The following is a 17,977-nucleotide window of genomic DNA, read 5'->3' as shown; positions in this document are numbered from 1 at the left end:
CGTTATATGTCCGGTAGAAGTCCGTTTCTCATCCGTTAAACATCCGTTGTATCCGTTAGACGTCCGTTAGAAGTCCGTTGGTGAATTTATCTCCCAAACCTCCAACGGATGTATAACGGACACGTAACGGATACTAAACGGAAACGAAACGGATGAGTACCGTTCAAAACGGACAACTAACGGACGTCTAACGGACGTTCAACGGACATTTTATCCGTTAGACGTCCGTTCAAAGTTTTGAACATGCTCAAAATTTTCCACCGGACAGAACGGACATGCAACGGATAAAACGGACGCTTAACGGACATGCAACGGATATGGACGGACGTCTAACGGACTTGAACCAATTGAAAAAACAGTTATCCGTTAGGCGTCCGTTCGGGCTATCCGGTAAGGTGTGACCGAGGCTTAAGTGACTAGAAGACGCCCAAAGACCACGGAGCATAGGTCAAATTTCCGTTTACAATATACATTTTTAACAAAAGTACTCAGATGAAAAAAGATATTTCAACTTTTTTAATGATACTTTAAAAAGAATGAAACGCATCGACAAAAACATCACACAACAATTACATTAGATAAAATTGAGAATGGAAATGGGGAATGTGTCAAAGAGACAACAACCCGACCAAATAAAAAAACAACAGCAGAAGGTCACCAACAGGTCTTCAATGTAGCGAGAAATTCCAGCACCCGGAGGCGTCCTTCAGATGGCCCCATAACAAATATATACTAGTCCAGTGATAATGAACGCCATACTAATTTCCAAATTGTACACATTCAAGAAACTAAAATTAAAATAATACAAGACTAACAAAGGCCGGAGGCTCCTGACTTGGGACATAGATATAGGAAGATGTGGTGTGAGTGCCAATGAGACAACTCTCCATCCAAATAACAATTTAAAAAGTAAACCATTATAGGTTAAAGTACGGCCTTCAACACGGAGCCTTGGCTCACACCGAACAACAAGCTATAAAGGGTCCCAAAATTACTAGTGTAAAACCATTCAAACGGGAAAAGCAACGGTCTAATCTATATAAACAAAACGAGAAACGAGAAACACGTATATATTACATAAACAAACGACAACTACTGTAAATCAGATTCCTGACTTAGGACAGGTGCAAACATTTATGTTTCATTATAATATTTTATTCTGATTGGCTACATGTAACTGCACATCAGATGTTATTCCTTAAGCAATTGCATTACTCAATATAACTTTTCATTCATGATAACACGTGGTCCCACAATAAAGTGCTCAAGTGAATTAAATGAAAACATTATAAAATTCGTGTGTTCACTGATCATAACTAAAAAATGTAATTATAAGTATTGAATGCTTCGTTTTGTAACTTTATAGGGTTGTAAAAGCGTTGACCGTGCGTACATTTTTAGCGCTTCATACAAAATGTACTTCGGTCAACGCTTTTACAACCCAATACAGTTACAAAAAGAAGCATTCAATTCTTAAATATAATAAAGCACACTACCCACCAACGATCAGCTCGTCCGAAATAAATGTAAAGATACAACATGTACAAACTGTCGGGTCGTGTAAGCTTTTCGCCGAAACGTTAAAACAAATTAGCACTGTAACGAGATGAATGATGTTGGTAATGCGATATGTTGAATCGGATGAATTATCTACCTTTGGGTAAATGTATGTATACACATTTGCGAACAATGAATATATAAAAAGTGACAAGCTGTGTGTAAACCTATTAAGTATGTCTATGGCATGTACATTATATGTGACATTTAAACATGGGGATATTTGTTGAATGAATTGTGAGTATGATTTTTAATCTTATAATTATGTTTTGCTATTGAGATTTATAGCAGTTTTGCTATTATCTGTGGGCTTTGAATTGACGCTATTAATTATTGGATTTGATTAGGCAAACATATCATTTTTATATAAGATAGAGCCACCGACATACATCTAAAATTAACCATGTTATCGATTTCAAGCTAAACTTTACAAAAGCTCGATTGTTATACAGATGTATTATTATTCAACATATTAATTTGTATGATGAAAACCATTCTCTGCACGATTGCAAATGAGACAACAGTACAGAAAAACGGAGACTTAAGGTCGCGGATATTAACAACTAGAATAAGTTAAGCCGTAAGTCTTTTAATATTGATCAAAAACAAACTATATATCAAACTATAGCAATACGCCGGTATAACAAAATGTTTGAAATATTTTCAAAAGATATTTACGTGACGACCCAATTTAAGTAAAAAAACAGAGAGTAATCAGCAACGACCCCTGAATAACAATTAAACTGGCTTTACAGTGGGGATATACACTAAGAAAATGTTGCTGGGTATTACTTGTTATGTCAAAGATAGATGATTGCTTTATCTTCATTGATTACAAGTAAACATGTCTACTCCAAACAGCAACTTTAGTAGAAATGGTGTTACACTATAATAATTACCCTTTAATTGTGCAAAATCAATTTCAAACTTCAATTATTACATTAGTATTATAAAAATCCCTATATAATTATATATTTATTATCATAATTATGAAAAAACTTCGATGCAGATAATATGTATGCCCCTTGTGCTCCTAATTTGGCTAATAAAATGCTTATCTTTAAAGTCTTAATATAAAATAAACTAGAACACACCAGCGACATCGCGTGACCTTGACCGAATTAGAGTATCTATGCCTTATTTTTAGCTTGGATATAATGTATTCGTATTGTCATCTGATAAAGTTGTGCTGATTGTAAGTTGCATAGTTTTGTCACTCTGCTTTTAAAATCTTTTTCTGTTTTCATGCTACAATAAACTTACTACAAACTAAATTTAAATTTACTGAAACAAAACACCCTGGCTTGTTATAATGACCTATGTATTGCAATAACAATAAAACGTGTCTCTTAAAAAATATAGCTGCACACACATATTTTATGAAAATTCAACGACAAAAGCCCTTGAAATCATAGAACGCATTCAGAACATCAATAATTTATTCCTTAGATATATTACGGACATTAAACATATTTATAATACATTTTATGAGGGTCTGGACCCGATATCCTTCAATTCTGTATTCTTTAATTTTTATGCCTTTTTCTCTATGTTTTATAAATTCTGTCTTTTATTCTTTATTCTTTATATTTTAGCACCGTAGTATTCTCTATTCTGTATTTTATTTGTTTAATTTATGTTTTCCTCTATGCTGTATACATGTACTTGTTTACCTTTATTCTGCACATACATGTATTACCGATAATTTTCTTTTCTGTAAACCAGGCCTTTCATATCTTCGAATTAAGTTTGAGTTAAATTTATTCAATTCTTGTTTAAAAGAAAGAGGTGTAATTACTGCAGAGATTTAAACAAGATTTTTGTTTTATCGATGTCAGTGTGTTTGCTATAAAATAATTGAAGAGTTCATTAAAAGAAGTATAACAATTCGTAAAAAACCCAGTGTTATTAATTTTAAATTTCAGGGTTTTTTTTCATGTTACAGGCCAATATGCATCTCATAAAACGTACCAGTCTACTGGTTCAAAGACATTGCAGATGTGATAAACTCAGGTGTGTGACTCGATATTCTACAGCCACAGCAATCTCACAATCAACTATACAGGATGAAGATATCAAACCATTCCATCAAATGCCTGGACCAAAAGGGCTGTATACTGTCCCTTATCTAGGATCAGCCTTACAGTTTAAACCGTTTAGTAAGTACAACATAAAAGAAAAAAAACCCAAGGATTTTGAGTTGTTACATGTATCCATGACACAAAATCAGTATATGCACAGCAAAACAAAAATACACACAAAAAGTCAAGGAACAATTTTATTTATTGTGGCTCTTCATCTTAAAATTAAAATTTGGTCTTAAACACGGAACAAAAAAAACCACGTCATTAAAACTTTATGAGTCGATCGATTACATATTTATTTTTTCGTTTATTTTTTGTTCATAAATCAGGCCGTTATTTTTTTTTCGTTTGAATTGTTTTACATTGTCATTTCGGGGCCTTTTATAGCTAAATATGCGATATGGGCTTAGCTCATTGTTGAAGGCCGTACGGTGACCTATAGTTGTTTTAATTTCTATTTCATTCGGTCTCCTGTTGAGAGTTGTCTAATTGGCAATCAAGCCACATCTTCTTTTTTATTTTTACATATAGAAAGCCACAGTGACTGTAAAGATCAAACATGTCAAAATGAATGAATGATAAATGATGTCAGAGGCGAATTTATGGGCGAGGGGGCTCATTTGTGGGGAAATTTGGTCGATTATATAGGGAATCATTGGAAATGCATGACGGGTGTGGCCCCCTTCTTCGTCAGTGGGCCTCCACTTATGAAAAACAAATTTGGATCCGCCACTGGATGTTAGTTTTAAATCATTGTCCTTAGATATATTTTGGTCCCATATCTATAATACTAAAATTACGAGGTCCAATTTGTCAGCCGTCATCACGTAAAAACGACGAATCAAAGAATTCAACTTTATATATAACTTATATAGTACAAAGGTGTAGATTAAAAATTACACCACTCCAGGCCCTTTTGTTTTCCACGTAATTAATATTGCCAATAATTAAAAAGTTCCGGGTCGAGTCCAATACCGATACCTATAGTATATTCATCTGTTACCTATTACCTTATCTGCACGTTCCGCATTTGACAGGCGCACCACCAAACGGTGTATTCAGGATATGCTATATACACGGGTCATAATCACAGGGTTGACACTACTAAATTGTCAAATTGTTACCTATTGTAGTATTCTAATCAGTAAGACTTTAAAAGATAACAATACGAATACCAAAAATAAGGCGTATAGGTACAGTTTTCAATTTGTTAGCGGGCATGACGTAAAACAGCGAATCAAAGCATTCAACTTTTTTATAACTAATATAGGACAATGCTGTTGATTAAAAAAAATACTCCATCCCAGGACCTTTTGTTTTCCAAATAATTAATATTACCAATAATTGATAAGTTCCAGTTAGACGGGTTCAAACAGAAAGATTTGAAAGCAGAGAAAACTGTGATAACTATCTTATAATCGGCATGATTTTATCAGATAACAATACTAATACAAAAATAAGTCTTGCGCATAGTTATATACTTTAATTCAGTCACAGACCCGCGATATCACGGGTGTGTTCTAGTATTTTAGATTACTATCTTAAAAAGTACAATAATAGACTTATAGTTTTTTCAAGACAAAATTCTCAAACGTTTTGTTGTATGAAAGCATCCATTTTATTACCTCTTTATAAACGTGATTGATTGATTGTTGGTTACTCTACGTCCAGTGGAGAGTATTTCATGCCTGTTCAGAACGAAAACACATAAAGAATAAAACAATAGGTAGCTCTTGCAAAAGAGGATATACTGCACTGATGGGCGGAAAAATGTTAATGCTACTAGAAAATGAGGATATATTGGATAGAGCCAGAAATGATGTCTTCTACAGGCCACCTACTTAATGTGCAGAGAGTGTTACACTATCGACATGAGGCATAGTTCTAACACACCTTCTATGACATGATCTGACTATGTATTATAACTCTCGCACATTTTAAAAGAAAACGACAACTTTGGTAAGTGTTTTACTTGGTCGGTAGATGTCCTAAATACTATTTGTCTATACCACAGTTGTCCGTTAAGTTATATTTGGGTGTGGTTAGTTTGAATGGGTTTTTTAAGAGTCAGTATCTACACGTAAGAGTCATCGCTTAGTATACACACTTCGAGTACAAAAATAAGACAAAACACGAATGACCATTATTAAAAGGTGTTCTTGTTTTCTCCTTTGCAGGCCCGTACACCATAGATGACATCATTACTGTAATTGAAAATAATAAGAACAAATATGGCGACATTATGCGACTGCGCCTGGGGAAAGATTTTGTGGTGTATATATCACATCCTGATTTGGCAAAAGTAGTATTACAGTATCCATACCAAGAGCATGTCCGAGTTGGTCTCGGTATATTGGAGATTTACCACAAAAGAACTGGAGTTAAAAAAGGACTGAATTTATTGTAAATATTAACAATTCTTTTACCCTGTTAAACTTTCGTAATTTATATTTTTTTTGAAGTTTTTAAATGTTAAGAGAGCTGCAAAATAAAAAAAAAACATAAATAACAAACAAAAGCATGCATAGCATCTGATATTAATATTAAATGTCTCGTATTTCAGTATGACAATTTACTAGTTCACACTAGATGGCTTTTTTTGGGTATTAAATGGTTACCGTAACAAAATGGGTTCAAACCTTTTATCTCACTGATTTGTAATAAAATACAATTTTCGTTTATATCTGTCATTTATAGCATGAAGTTAGAAACATCATTGTAATGTGTCATTTAAAACATCTAGAGTTTTAAGTAAAGAATATATGAATATAAAAAGATGCAAAAACGAAGTAAACGCAACTACAACAAACAGTTCAGGGACTATATTTTTGTCCGAATCATCATTAATTGCTGTTTGCTTGACACACCAGACGCGCGTTTCGTCTCTATATGACGCATCAGTGACGGTCAGATCGAAATGGTTAAAAAGCCAAAACAAGTACGAAGTTGGAGAGCTTTGAGGACCCAAATTCCAAAATTTGAGCCAAATACGACTAAAGTAATCGAACTTATATGTATATCTCGCTTACATATAGCTATGTGTATATAAAACAAATTGAGCTTACTGTTGAACGGACATATGTAACAATATTTTCTATTTCCAAAACCCCTTCAGTTAAGTTTTTTGTGTAAAATTCAAGATAATTATTAAGACAAATTCAGCTGCATACAATGGCATCGATATACGCTTGGCAGTACTTACTAGTACCAATGATAATATTATTATAATTAAAGACAAGGAGAAGAATGGTTAGCGTTACGACGACCAGCACAAGAAAAGATGCTGAAACCCTCAGTGGTTGCTGATTATGTTCCTATGATTGGTAACATTACAAATGACTTTGTAAAACGTCTCAGACAACAAAAGACTGTGTCAGATTTACTGGAGGAACTCATGAAATACACCACGGAAAGTATGAGTCAAAATACAAATATCAGCTAATAATTCAATAATTTAAATCGTTGGTATATAACGTTTAGCCTATAAATACTTTCCACATTGAAAATTAATCCGTTTATGATCATGTTAACATCTTTTATGACTTCTATAATAAATATCAATTTGGTACGCCAGACTCGCTTTTCATCTACAAAAGAGCCCTCCATGGTATTCGAATCAAAATAGTTGGAAGCTCAAACAAATACCAAATTGGAGAGCAAATGTAAACTTGTGTGACGAGCTGCATGGTGTCTATATATATATATAGCTATTTAACTTGACATCAACGAACAAAATAATGACTGTTTTTTCACGTGAAAATTTTCTTCTCTTTAATCTACACTTACGATTTTCTTCATTTGATTACCGTACACGCCAATGGTAATCTGCAAGTTTTTTTATACCATACATTTGTAAACATATCACAATACACCACGTAAATACATGTATACTGTGTTACAACCCTATATAGTCTATATAGCTAGACAAAGCCGACGAGGAAATAGATTATTTATCTACCAACGGATATTAAATATTTTATATCATGGTTCAGGGTATGGAATGGTCCAGAGCAATGAACACATTGTAGACAATGTTGCAATGATGTCACAGAAGCATTGGTTCTTAACCAATCGAAATAATAACACAAACGTGCACCTCATTGTCTATCAACTTTGGTCTACAACCTTGTTGTAAAGTACAATTATTTATTCAATGAATAATTCTATCCAAATATTAATACTGTTTAAAGCATACAAATAAAAACATATTGAAAAACCAGTTATTGCTATTTTCAGGCGTAGGGATGTTGTGCTTTAATAAAAGATTGGGGTGTTTCGAAAGCTCTTCGAATACTAGGTTGATTAAAGCTCTAGAAGACATGTTTACAACAATGCAGCAAGCATTTCTACTTCCATTTCCAACTTATAATTTCTACAGGACTAGACTGTACAAAACATTTGAAAGGAGTCTACAGGTTTTAGATGAGTAAGTTTCATATTATTTGAGAAGGTATAACTTGCTAAGTCTTCAAATGACTTATACTTTTTGTGCTAAATTTCGGGAAGTACTTCACGAAAAGAAAAATAACGAAAATTGCACATATGACAGTTATGCTCATCTATAAACATGTAAGTACTTCCATTCGGTAAATAGGAAGTTGCTATAGATTCGTTGTACATAAACTTATAAATGTTGAGTTTTGAATTTCCTAAAGTCTTTGAAACACTGTTTTCCATAGAAAACGTCAACTCTAGATAAAATGTCCAAATTTGGGGACCGTTGTCGATCAGTGTCTTATGCTGTGATTTTTGCGCATGCTAAGTCGCCGTACTGCCCGCGAAATTTAAAAATTCTATTTACACACTTGCCTATGCAATTTTACCGCGCTTTCTTGGGCATCCTCTAAAAAAAACCGAACAGAGTAACTTCCCTTAAATTGTTTTTTTAATTATAATTATAACTAATTACCGTAACTTTCAATTATTAATAGGGTAGCACATAAAGAAATTAATGATCAAGTTATGGTTCTAAAGAAACTGGAAGAAGATGGTAAATTAGATGATTATCTTTCAAAGGATCCGAATTTCATGCATTCATTACTGTCTGATCCAAGAATGGCAAAAGAGGACGTGGTTGGCCTAGTTACGTCATTGTTTGGATTCGGAATTGATTCGGTAATAATTATGACTACTGTTGATTCATTTATTTTCGTAGGTATCAATTTTTGTGGATTGAGGAACACTTGCATTTTCGTGGATATTAGATTTCGTTGTTTACCAACCTCGAAAACAAAGCCTACTATAAATTTGTAATTCGTTGAAATTTAAATTTGTGGTTCACCTGTACCCCCGAAACCAACGAAAATTGGTATCCAACGAATAATAATGAATCCACAATAATCGTTGTTATTGTAGTGATGTAATATATCAAATATTGTGGTACAAATGTATATACAGAAATTGCTCAAATGATATTTCATAGTGTGTCTTTTTATGACATTGTAATGTTACACTTCTGTTAAATGTTATGGGGAAGGTTGGCGCCTGTTAAAATATTTAACAATTGTTTTCACTTGTACCAGACCAGGAGCCTGTTAAGTGGTTTTCGTTTGTTTATGTACTTCTATATTGATACTATTGTTAGTTTTCCTGTTTAAATTGTTTTACACAAGTCATTTTGGGCACCTTAAGAGCTTGGTGTTCGATTTGAGCTAAGGCTGCGTGTTGAAGATCGTACTTTGACCTACAAATGATTACTTTTTACACGTTGCGACTTCGAGGAGAGTTGTCTAATTGGAACTCATACCACATATTCTGATTTTTATATACATTAGTTAAAATTATGTTTACAAATTTTCTATATGGAAATATATGATAATTAAAAATTCTTTGCTATTTGGAAAACATGCTACAAAAAATATTGTAAGATGTATAAGCGAGTAAAACGAAAATTAAAAAAAATCTGGGAATTCAGAAATACATTGGAGTGATATATTGCTTTTATAGTCGTTTTTTTATCGAGGCATGCAGCTGCTGGAAGTTTCCAACATCCCATATAAATCTTTGTTTGCATCTAAACTATAGGCTAGAATGGTATTTACCCTTCTTTTTAGGTCCCATTTCTGGGCATTATGTTTTCTGGTCTGTGCGTCCGTTCTTCCGTCCGTCCGTTCTTCCGTCCCGCTTCAGGTTAAAGTTTTGGGTAGAGTTTTAGATCGAGGTAGCTTTTGATGAAGTTGAAGTCCAATCAACTTGAAACTTAGTACACACGTTCCCTATGAGATTATCGTTCTAATTTTAATGCCAAACTAGATATTTGATCCCATTTTAACGGCCCACTGAACATGATAGAAAATGAAAGTGCGGATGGGGCATCCGTGTAATGGGGACACATTCTTTTTTGTTATGATATGGACACCCACTATAATATAGTGGCATTCTGTTTTCCGTAAACTATGTTCGTCTGTTCATCCCTCTGCCCTTTCCTTCATCCGTCTTCCCCGCTTTGGGTTAAAGTTTTTGGTCAAGGTAGCTTTTGATAATGTTGAAGCCCAATCCAGTGGCGGATCCAGGAATTTTCATAAGTGAGGGCCCACTGACTGACCTAAGAGGGGGCCCGCTTTAGTCACGCTTCAGTGATTCCCTATATAAGCAACCAATTTTTTTCCCAAAAAAAGGGCCCCCCCCCCCTAAATCCGCCTATGCAATCAACTTGAAACTTAGTACACCTATGTGAACTTTCTAATTGTAATGCCAAACGGGAAATTATTACCTGTTCCAACCTTCCTGTTGCTCAAATTTTGTTTGGATGTGCTTTTTCAGAAAAGATGAAACTAAATATATATTGATTTTTTTCCATGTCGTGATATTCGCTTTATAATTTCATTTGCCTGTTTTACATTTTAAATACATGCTTTACATTTGGTTTTTTCCCAAACAGACTGCAAACGGTATGGCATTCGTTCTTACTGATTTAGCATTGAATCAAGACAAACAAGAAATACTTAACAAAGAAATCCAAGAAGTGTTAGGTGACCAGCAGACTGCGACGAAAGAACATTTATCAAAAATGTCTTACTTAAAAGCTTGTGTAAAAGAATCGCAAAGGTACGGTACTTTAACTAGACTATTAGAATGTTCAAAATACAATTCGCAGATAGCAGCTTACAGCTTCATATGAAATAAAAACATTTACACCTTTATGAAAAGTCACTGTAATCTGATGAAGCAATATCCTTCATCATAAGGTCGTCAATTGAAATCCTATATCGACATTATGGAACTATCCTATTATTAACTAGATATAGAAAGATGTAACATGAGCTCATGAGTGCCATAGAGACAACTTTCCATCCAAGTAACAATTTGTAAAAGTAAACCATTATAGGTCAAGGTAAGGCCTTCATCACGGAGCATTCAATTTGGCTGGCACCGATCTGCAAGCTATAAAGGGCCAAAAAAAATTACTAGTGGAAAACCATTCAAACGGAAAAATCAACGGTCTTATGTTCCTCGTTTTGTTTCGTACATATTTGCTCTAAATGTGAACATGGACATTTTTAGACATTGAAACGTTAATATTTCGAGGTGACATATGCCTGAATGTTGCCATCAATTATTTCTTATTCATTACTGGATAAAAAAATCTTTAATTTTTATCTACTCTGCAGGAAAATATTTCCAGTGTTATTTGGAGCTGCTAGAATTACAGAAAATGATATGATTGTTGGTGGATACCAAATTCCTTAAAACGTAGGTTACCACTATGGATTCTCCCAGAATTCACTGATGTCAATGTCCTAAATAAGTATGTCACCACTATGGATTCACCCAGAATTCACTGATGTCAATGTCCTAAATAAGTATGTCACCACTATGGATTCACCCAGAATTCACTGATGTCAATGTCCTAAATAAGTATGTCACCACTATGGATTCACCCAGAATTCACTGATACCAAATTCCTAAATATGTATGTTACCACTATGGATTCTCCAAGGTTTCACTCATTCATAAATAAAGGCTACAGTAGTCTTCCGCTGTTCAAAACTCATAAATCCATGGACAAAAAAAACAAAATCGGGGTAACTCAAACTGAGTGAAACGCATTAAATATAAGAGAGGAACAACGACACAACATTAAAATGTAACACACACAGAAACGGACTAAGCATTAGACAAAATCCTATGAGAATAACAAATATAACATCAAAACCAAATACATGAATTTGGGATAGATAAGTACCGTGACAAAGAAACACACGAATAAGAGCTTACAAAAGGCAGCAAGTTCAACATTTTAATACGCCAAAAGTGCATTTTATCCACACAAGATTTACTAGTGACGCCCAGACACAAAAGTTTGAAAGCCGAAACAAGTACAAAGTTGAACAGCATCGAGGACTCATACTGACCATATTGTTATTTCTAGAAAGTCAATGTTTGAATAAAATAAGATGTGCGAAAAAAACTTGTAAATGTGATTTGGAGACATATAAGACAAATTAGATGCCAACATACAGATTAGAGTTTATATATTATATACTATTAATCAAATTTGACAAGCTATAATTTCTAAAACAACTGTTAACGCACCATTTTTGTCTCGGAAAATGCCATTACCAAGTTAGGAATATGACAGTTGTTTTCACTTGTTCTGTTGTTTGATAACGTACGTTTGATTTTTGTCAGTTTTAAAGAATTTCCATTTTTGTTTTGCCAATTGCCTTGGAGGTCAGTAGTTTTGTTATAATTTTCAGATTGAGTTTAAGGACCTATGATAGTAGCTTATAAAAAAAATCGTCGTTTGTGTCTTGATTAATTATCTTGCACAAAAGCAAATTCTTTGAATAATATTAATACTCAATACATTAAGCACAGAAACAATACAAGACAACCACTGACATATATCGGTTTTGTTCCGTGTTGAAGGCTTTCCTGAGAATTTGAGATGAAGAACTGTTTGAATATATAGTAAAACAAATATGAGTATTTGTTTTCTTTATTTCTAGATACTAGTCATTTTGAATAATAATTGTATGTGCAATGACGAACGATTTTACCCAAATCCAAAAGAATATATTCCTGAAAGATGGATGCGTAAATATAAAGATGAAGCGATTGCAAAAGGACAAGATTATCCATTCGGATTTAAACCATTTGGGTTTGGTCCACGAGCTTGTGTTGGTCAAAGGTTTGCTGAAAACGAAATTAACATAGGAGTCGCTAAGGTAATACTATTTATTTATATCGGTGTAGTACACGCATTTTGTATAATTGTTAATTTCGACATAGTATATACAGAGACATATAATACTATATGTCTCTGGTATATACATGTACATGTAGTATTACAATTATAAAAGGTTTAGACGTCGTAATAATCTTCAGATTCTAACATTGGTTTTTACCCTTCTTTTCTGTCAAACATGTGATATTTAGTGTGTTTTTATCAGGAGAATTTTTCCTGCGAATTGTTTCTGGTAAGCTAGCTCTTAACAATCCTAATAGATTTGTCGGTCACGCAAAAAGGGCATATTTATTTCATCATCTTATTACATGGAGTTTTCGTCAATTAATCAACCAAATGAGGATGTGATACGACTTGTTTTAATGAGTTTGTGATCTGGTTGCGTCAAATAGAACTTATAGATTCACAATTTTCGGTGGTTAATTTATATCTGAACAATTAAATATCGCCACACTCTGGACTTAATATACGTTTGCTCAATTTTTGTGATCTCTCTGCGGTCATATCAAACTGTGCCCAGCAAACAGGGGGCGTTTCATCACGCATACAAATTTCAGATCTCTACAATTTTTGTTTCAGATAATACAGAATTTTAAAATTTCTATGCCTCCAGGAGTAAGAGAGGTGAAACATGTCAACAGAATATTTACATCACCATTGGAAAAAGTTACTGTACATTTTACAGAAAGGAAACAGATTCCCTCAACATGACCTTGAACTCGTATATACACTATTACATATTAATACGGATGCTCCAATGAACCTTTACCTCTGAACTAATGTTTTTGCAAACACAATTGCTTTTATGCAAGAATGTTTTTTTTTGTTGCAGTTGAACTAAATTTGCAATATTTAAATTTATTATACTTCACGTTAAAATGCCATATTTTGATTGGCTAAGACGAGGGTGTCAATTTACTCTATCACATGGCTGAGCGGGTGACAATTTTTTTTAATGTTACCCTCTCGTCTTGACCAATCAGAAATCGATTATTCAAAGAACAATGAAGTTGGTTTTTTTCTAATAAACGTAACGTTGTTATGAACGTGACGTCATAGAAAATACTTTTAGAATAAAATTAATCTGTGAAAGCCAAAAATTATAGGACATTCAGTATAATAAATTAAATAACACATAGCTGAGAGGGTGATAGAGCAGATTGGAACCCCTCGAAAAGGCATTGTCAACCTTGGCTTCATTGTAGACATTTGCAATTTTGCAGAGTACGAATTTACAATCATTATTTGTGTTAACTATAATACTTTTAATTATGTTATTACCTTATATATGTACACCATTTAATGACTTGTCTTATATTTTCCGATTGTTCACTGCAAAAAGATGCCAATCTTTTAGTAAATTTAGAGTAGAATCTGATTACCCTTAACGAACACCAGCGATCAGCCCAGTCTTCTGAAAACAGGAATAACATCTGATACTGACAAACCTCCAGTAGCCTTTCAACAAAAAAGACTCTTTCCTTACAATAAAAACACCAAATCAAAACAAAAACAAACAAGATGTTCAACTGCGTTTGCATTCCGATAGTTTGTTGAAAAAAAAAGAAAAAAAATCCACATTAACATTCAAGGGTATTAACTCGTATAAAAAGTCCACAGATGAGTTCAGTCATGCATACATATTATTTTATTTTCGAACTCACAACATCTCTCAATCTTCTATACAAAGTTTCCTACAAAAACACGTGTACAAGTGATAATCTTCATTCAAGGGAAATTACTCGCATAACAAGGAGTCGACTGACTATGCAGGCTTTGTTGACTGATTATTGTATTAATTGATTCTAAAACAAGTTGTGCATTTTGTAATTTGTTTTCTATTCAGCTAGCATGCGTTATGCTGTATTACATTAATGCAATTTCGCTTTCAAGTTGTCCGATATTTATTAGTTATTATTTAGTTTGGGGATATTGTTTGTCGATTGGTCTTTTTTTTTTTTTGGCAATGTCGTTGTCAATTTATCTTCGACTTATGGGTTTGATCATTCCTTTGGTATTTTAGCCTCTCTTTAAATTATGATACATTATTTATGGTCAAGAAATCGAAACCGAGTTGCTAGGCTTCAACCTCATACGAAAAAAGGACAAATTCACCAAATTTCTATTGTCTAGAGAGGAGCTGGATGGGAGTATGAGCGGAACCTCGATTATCGTTTGATGGGCGAAGCAGCCAAATTACCCTTAAAGGCGTCAATTGCCAAAAAAAAAAACCAACATTCACGGTCATTACAGATAACTGTGACAAAGCGTTAAGTCACTAGGTTGTCTTTCATTTTCCAACGTAGGGTCCGATTGATTTTATTTCGCTCTGCCACAAGAAACGTACTGACCTCAACGACGTTTCAGAAATAAACTGATCGGTACGGATTGTATTGTAAAATTCAGCTTGATGACTCGGAAACATGTTAAATGAATTTTTTTGTATGTCTACTACCCAAAATCAAATGTTTTGGATTCAAAATGTGAGATATTTTGAATAATTTTTTATCAGAAGACTTTGATGCAGACGACAGAAAGTTCATTCTTATTTTCAATCCGATTGTCTATTGATTGTCAGCCTTATTACCAGAGAAAATAGAGATATAGTTATTAAAATGTCTTTTATTTTTTTGTCAAAATGTTGGTCGCCACTAATCCCTTTGCCGTTACTCTCTTGACGTTTGACGTTTGAATTTTTCATTTTCATTTTTTTTTCATTTTTCATTATTTAATAGTAAACTCATCATAGATACCAGGACTAAATTTAGTATATACACCAGACGCGCGTTTCGTCTACAAAAGACTCGTCAGTGACGCTCGAATCTAAAAAAAGTTAAAAATGCGAAACACAGCTAATTAAGGTAATCTATGCCTGAGGTATTTAGCCTTAGTATTTCCAAAAATTCTAAAATTTGTAAACAGTAAATTTATAAATATAACCATATCAATGTCAATTCATGTCATCACAAAAAGTGCTGACTACTGGGCTTGTGATACCCTCGGGGAAATAAATCTCCACCAGCAGTGGCATCGACCTAGTGGTTGTAAATAAACTCATCATAGATACCAGGACTAAATTTAGTATATACGACCAAACGCTCGTTTCGTCTACAAAAGACTCATCAGTGACGCTCGAATCAAAAAAAGTTAAAATGCCAAATATGGTACGAAGTTGAAGGGCATTGAGAACCAAAATTCCTAAAAGTTAAAAATGCCAAATACAGCTAATTAATGTAATCTATGCCTGAGGTAGAAAAGCCTTAGTATTTCAAAAAATTCTAAAATTTGTAAACAGTAAATTTATAAATATAACCATACCAATGTCAATTCATGTCATCACAAAAAGTGCTGACTACTGGGCTTGTGATACTCTCGGGGAAATAAATCTCCACCAGCAGTGGCATCGACCCAGTGGTTGTAAAAAAACTCATCATAGAATCCAGGACTAAATTTAGTATATACGACCAAACGCTCGTTTCGTCTACAAAAGACTCATCCGTGACGCTCGAATCCAAAAAAGTTAAAATGCCAAATATGGTACGAAGTTGAAGGGCATTGAGAACCAAAATTCCTAAAAGTTAAAAATGCCAAATACAGCTAATTAATGTAATCTATGCCTGAGGTAGAAAAGCCTTAGTATTTCAAAATATTCTAAAATTTGTAAACAGTAAATTTATAAATATAACCATATCAATGTCAATTCATGCCATCACAAAAAGTGCTGACTACTGGGCTTGTGATACCCTCGGGGAAATAAATCTCCACCAGCAGTGGCATCGACCCAGTGGTTGTAAATAAACTCATCATAGAGACCAGGACTAAATTTAGTATATACGACCAAACGCTCGTTTCGTCTACAAAAGACTCATCAGTGACGCTCGAATCCAAAAAAGTAAAAATTAATATTGAAATATTTGAAGGTTAATAAAAGATCGACGAAAACTTTAACTTTTCTTCTAGCGTTTAAATCCTGGGTGTAAAAGTTGAATACCCTTGCCCCTTTTTAATACATTGAACACCAATTCGGTTTCACTTCGACGCCAATTCTTATAACACATATACCTAGCCTTTTAAATAGTAATAATTGACATTTGTTACTTTCGTTGTCTGAAAAATAACATTATTCGATCAGCAATTTTACCCCAAAACTAAAGTTAATTGAATAAAATAACAGAAAGAAAATAAAGTTGTTTATTCACAATTATTATGAAAATATTAAGTTCCTACTCCTTGATGTACTTAAAATAATCATATCAAGTTTTGAAATCGTTGATGCATGTAATGAAACTGATTTCAGACATACCCGCGGGCTCAGATAATTCAAGGTAACCACATAATGTCTTTATTCTACGTTTAATTTTTGGACGTGGAAAACTCAAACGCAGAACAAGGTAAGATATTAATATTATTCATTTTTCAAATCTTTAATTTCTATGTACTAGAAAAGAAAAAAAAAACACAATTTGGCTCTATAAACACATGCTTGATATAAATTGAAGATAGCCACTTGTACTGTATATTCTGGGCCCATATATTGGTACATAAAGCTAATAATTTTTAGATTTGTTCCGAACGGACAGATTTTTCTACATATCAAAAGAAAAATTAAAGTACTATGATTGTATTTCTATATTTTTAAAAGTGGTTTTATGCTTACAGGCTCTGTACTTCCTCTGCCAAAAATAACATACCTTTTTTTATTATATCAAAAAGTGTATGATAACCACTAGCGGAACATCACAGGCAAGAAAAGAAAAATTATCAATATTTTAGTTGAAAGAAAAAGGGGTTGCAATATTTTAATTATTCTGAACAAAAACGATTTTAGCAAAATGCCTTGCAGCTACTATTACACAATTAAATGTAAAAATAATTATCGTACATGTAACAACTAAAATTAAAATAAATACATCTATTTATTCTAAATCTAAGTCGTACTAGGGACGACGACTGAAAAACCTAAGATTCACACTCAGTAAGTGTCTAGAAGACGCCCGTAGACCACAGAGCACAGGTAAAATCTCCGTTTACAATATACATTTTTAACAAAAGCACGTACTAAGATGAAAAAAGATATTTCAACTTTTTTAATGATACTTTAAAAAGAATAAAAAGCATCGAGAAAACATCACACAGTATAATAAAG

General features: G+C 33.3%; 1 protein-coding gene across 1 annotated transcript; it reads left to right on the top strand.

The window, feature by feature from the left end:
* Positions 1–1,666: 1,666 nt before the first annotated feature.
* Positions 1,667–13,688, top strand: LOC134722826 (sterol 26-hydroxylase, mitochondrial-like). Its single transcript, XM_063586455.1, has 10 exons — positions 1,667–1,794; positions 3,503–3,716; positions 5,819–6,044; positions 6,876–7,054; positions 7,878–8,067; positions 8,573–8,756; positions 10,522–10,688; positions 11,252–11,327; positions 12,593–12,811; positions 13,411–13,688. Exons 2-10 carry the CDS (start codon positions 3,509–3,511, stop codon positions 13,540–13,542), a joined length of 1,581 nt encoding a protein of 526 aa, XP_063442525.1. The 5' UTR covers positions 1,667–1,794; positions 3,503–3,508; the 3' UTR covers positions 13,543–13,688.
* Positions 13,689–17,977: the final 4,289 nt, after the last annotated feature.

Source organism: Mytilus trossulus, chromosome 6 (assembly GCF_036588685.1).
Source record: "Mytilus trossulus isolate FHL-02 chromosome 6, PNRI_Mtr1.1.1.hap1, whole genome shotgun sequence".
NCBI classification, from domain to species: domain Eukaryota; kingdom Metazoa; phylum Mollusca; class Bivalvia; order Mytilida; family Mytilidae; genus Mytilus; species Mytilus trossulus.
This window is presented reverse-complemented; position numbering and strand designations above follow the sequence as displayed.

Coding starts and splice junctions, on each gene's coding strand:
- LOC134722826 (XM_063586455.1), top strand. CDS start 3,509: ATGCATCTCATAAAACGTACCAGTCTACTGGTTCAAAGACATTGCAGA. Junction 7,055..7,877: donor CATGAAATACACCACGGAAA/GTATGAGTCAAA, acceptor TGCTATTTTCAG/GCGTAGGGATGTTGTGCTTT. Junction 8,757..10,521: donor TTGGATTCGGAATTGATTCG/GTAATAATTATG, acceptor TTTCCCAAACAG/ACTGCAAACGGTATGGCATT.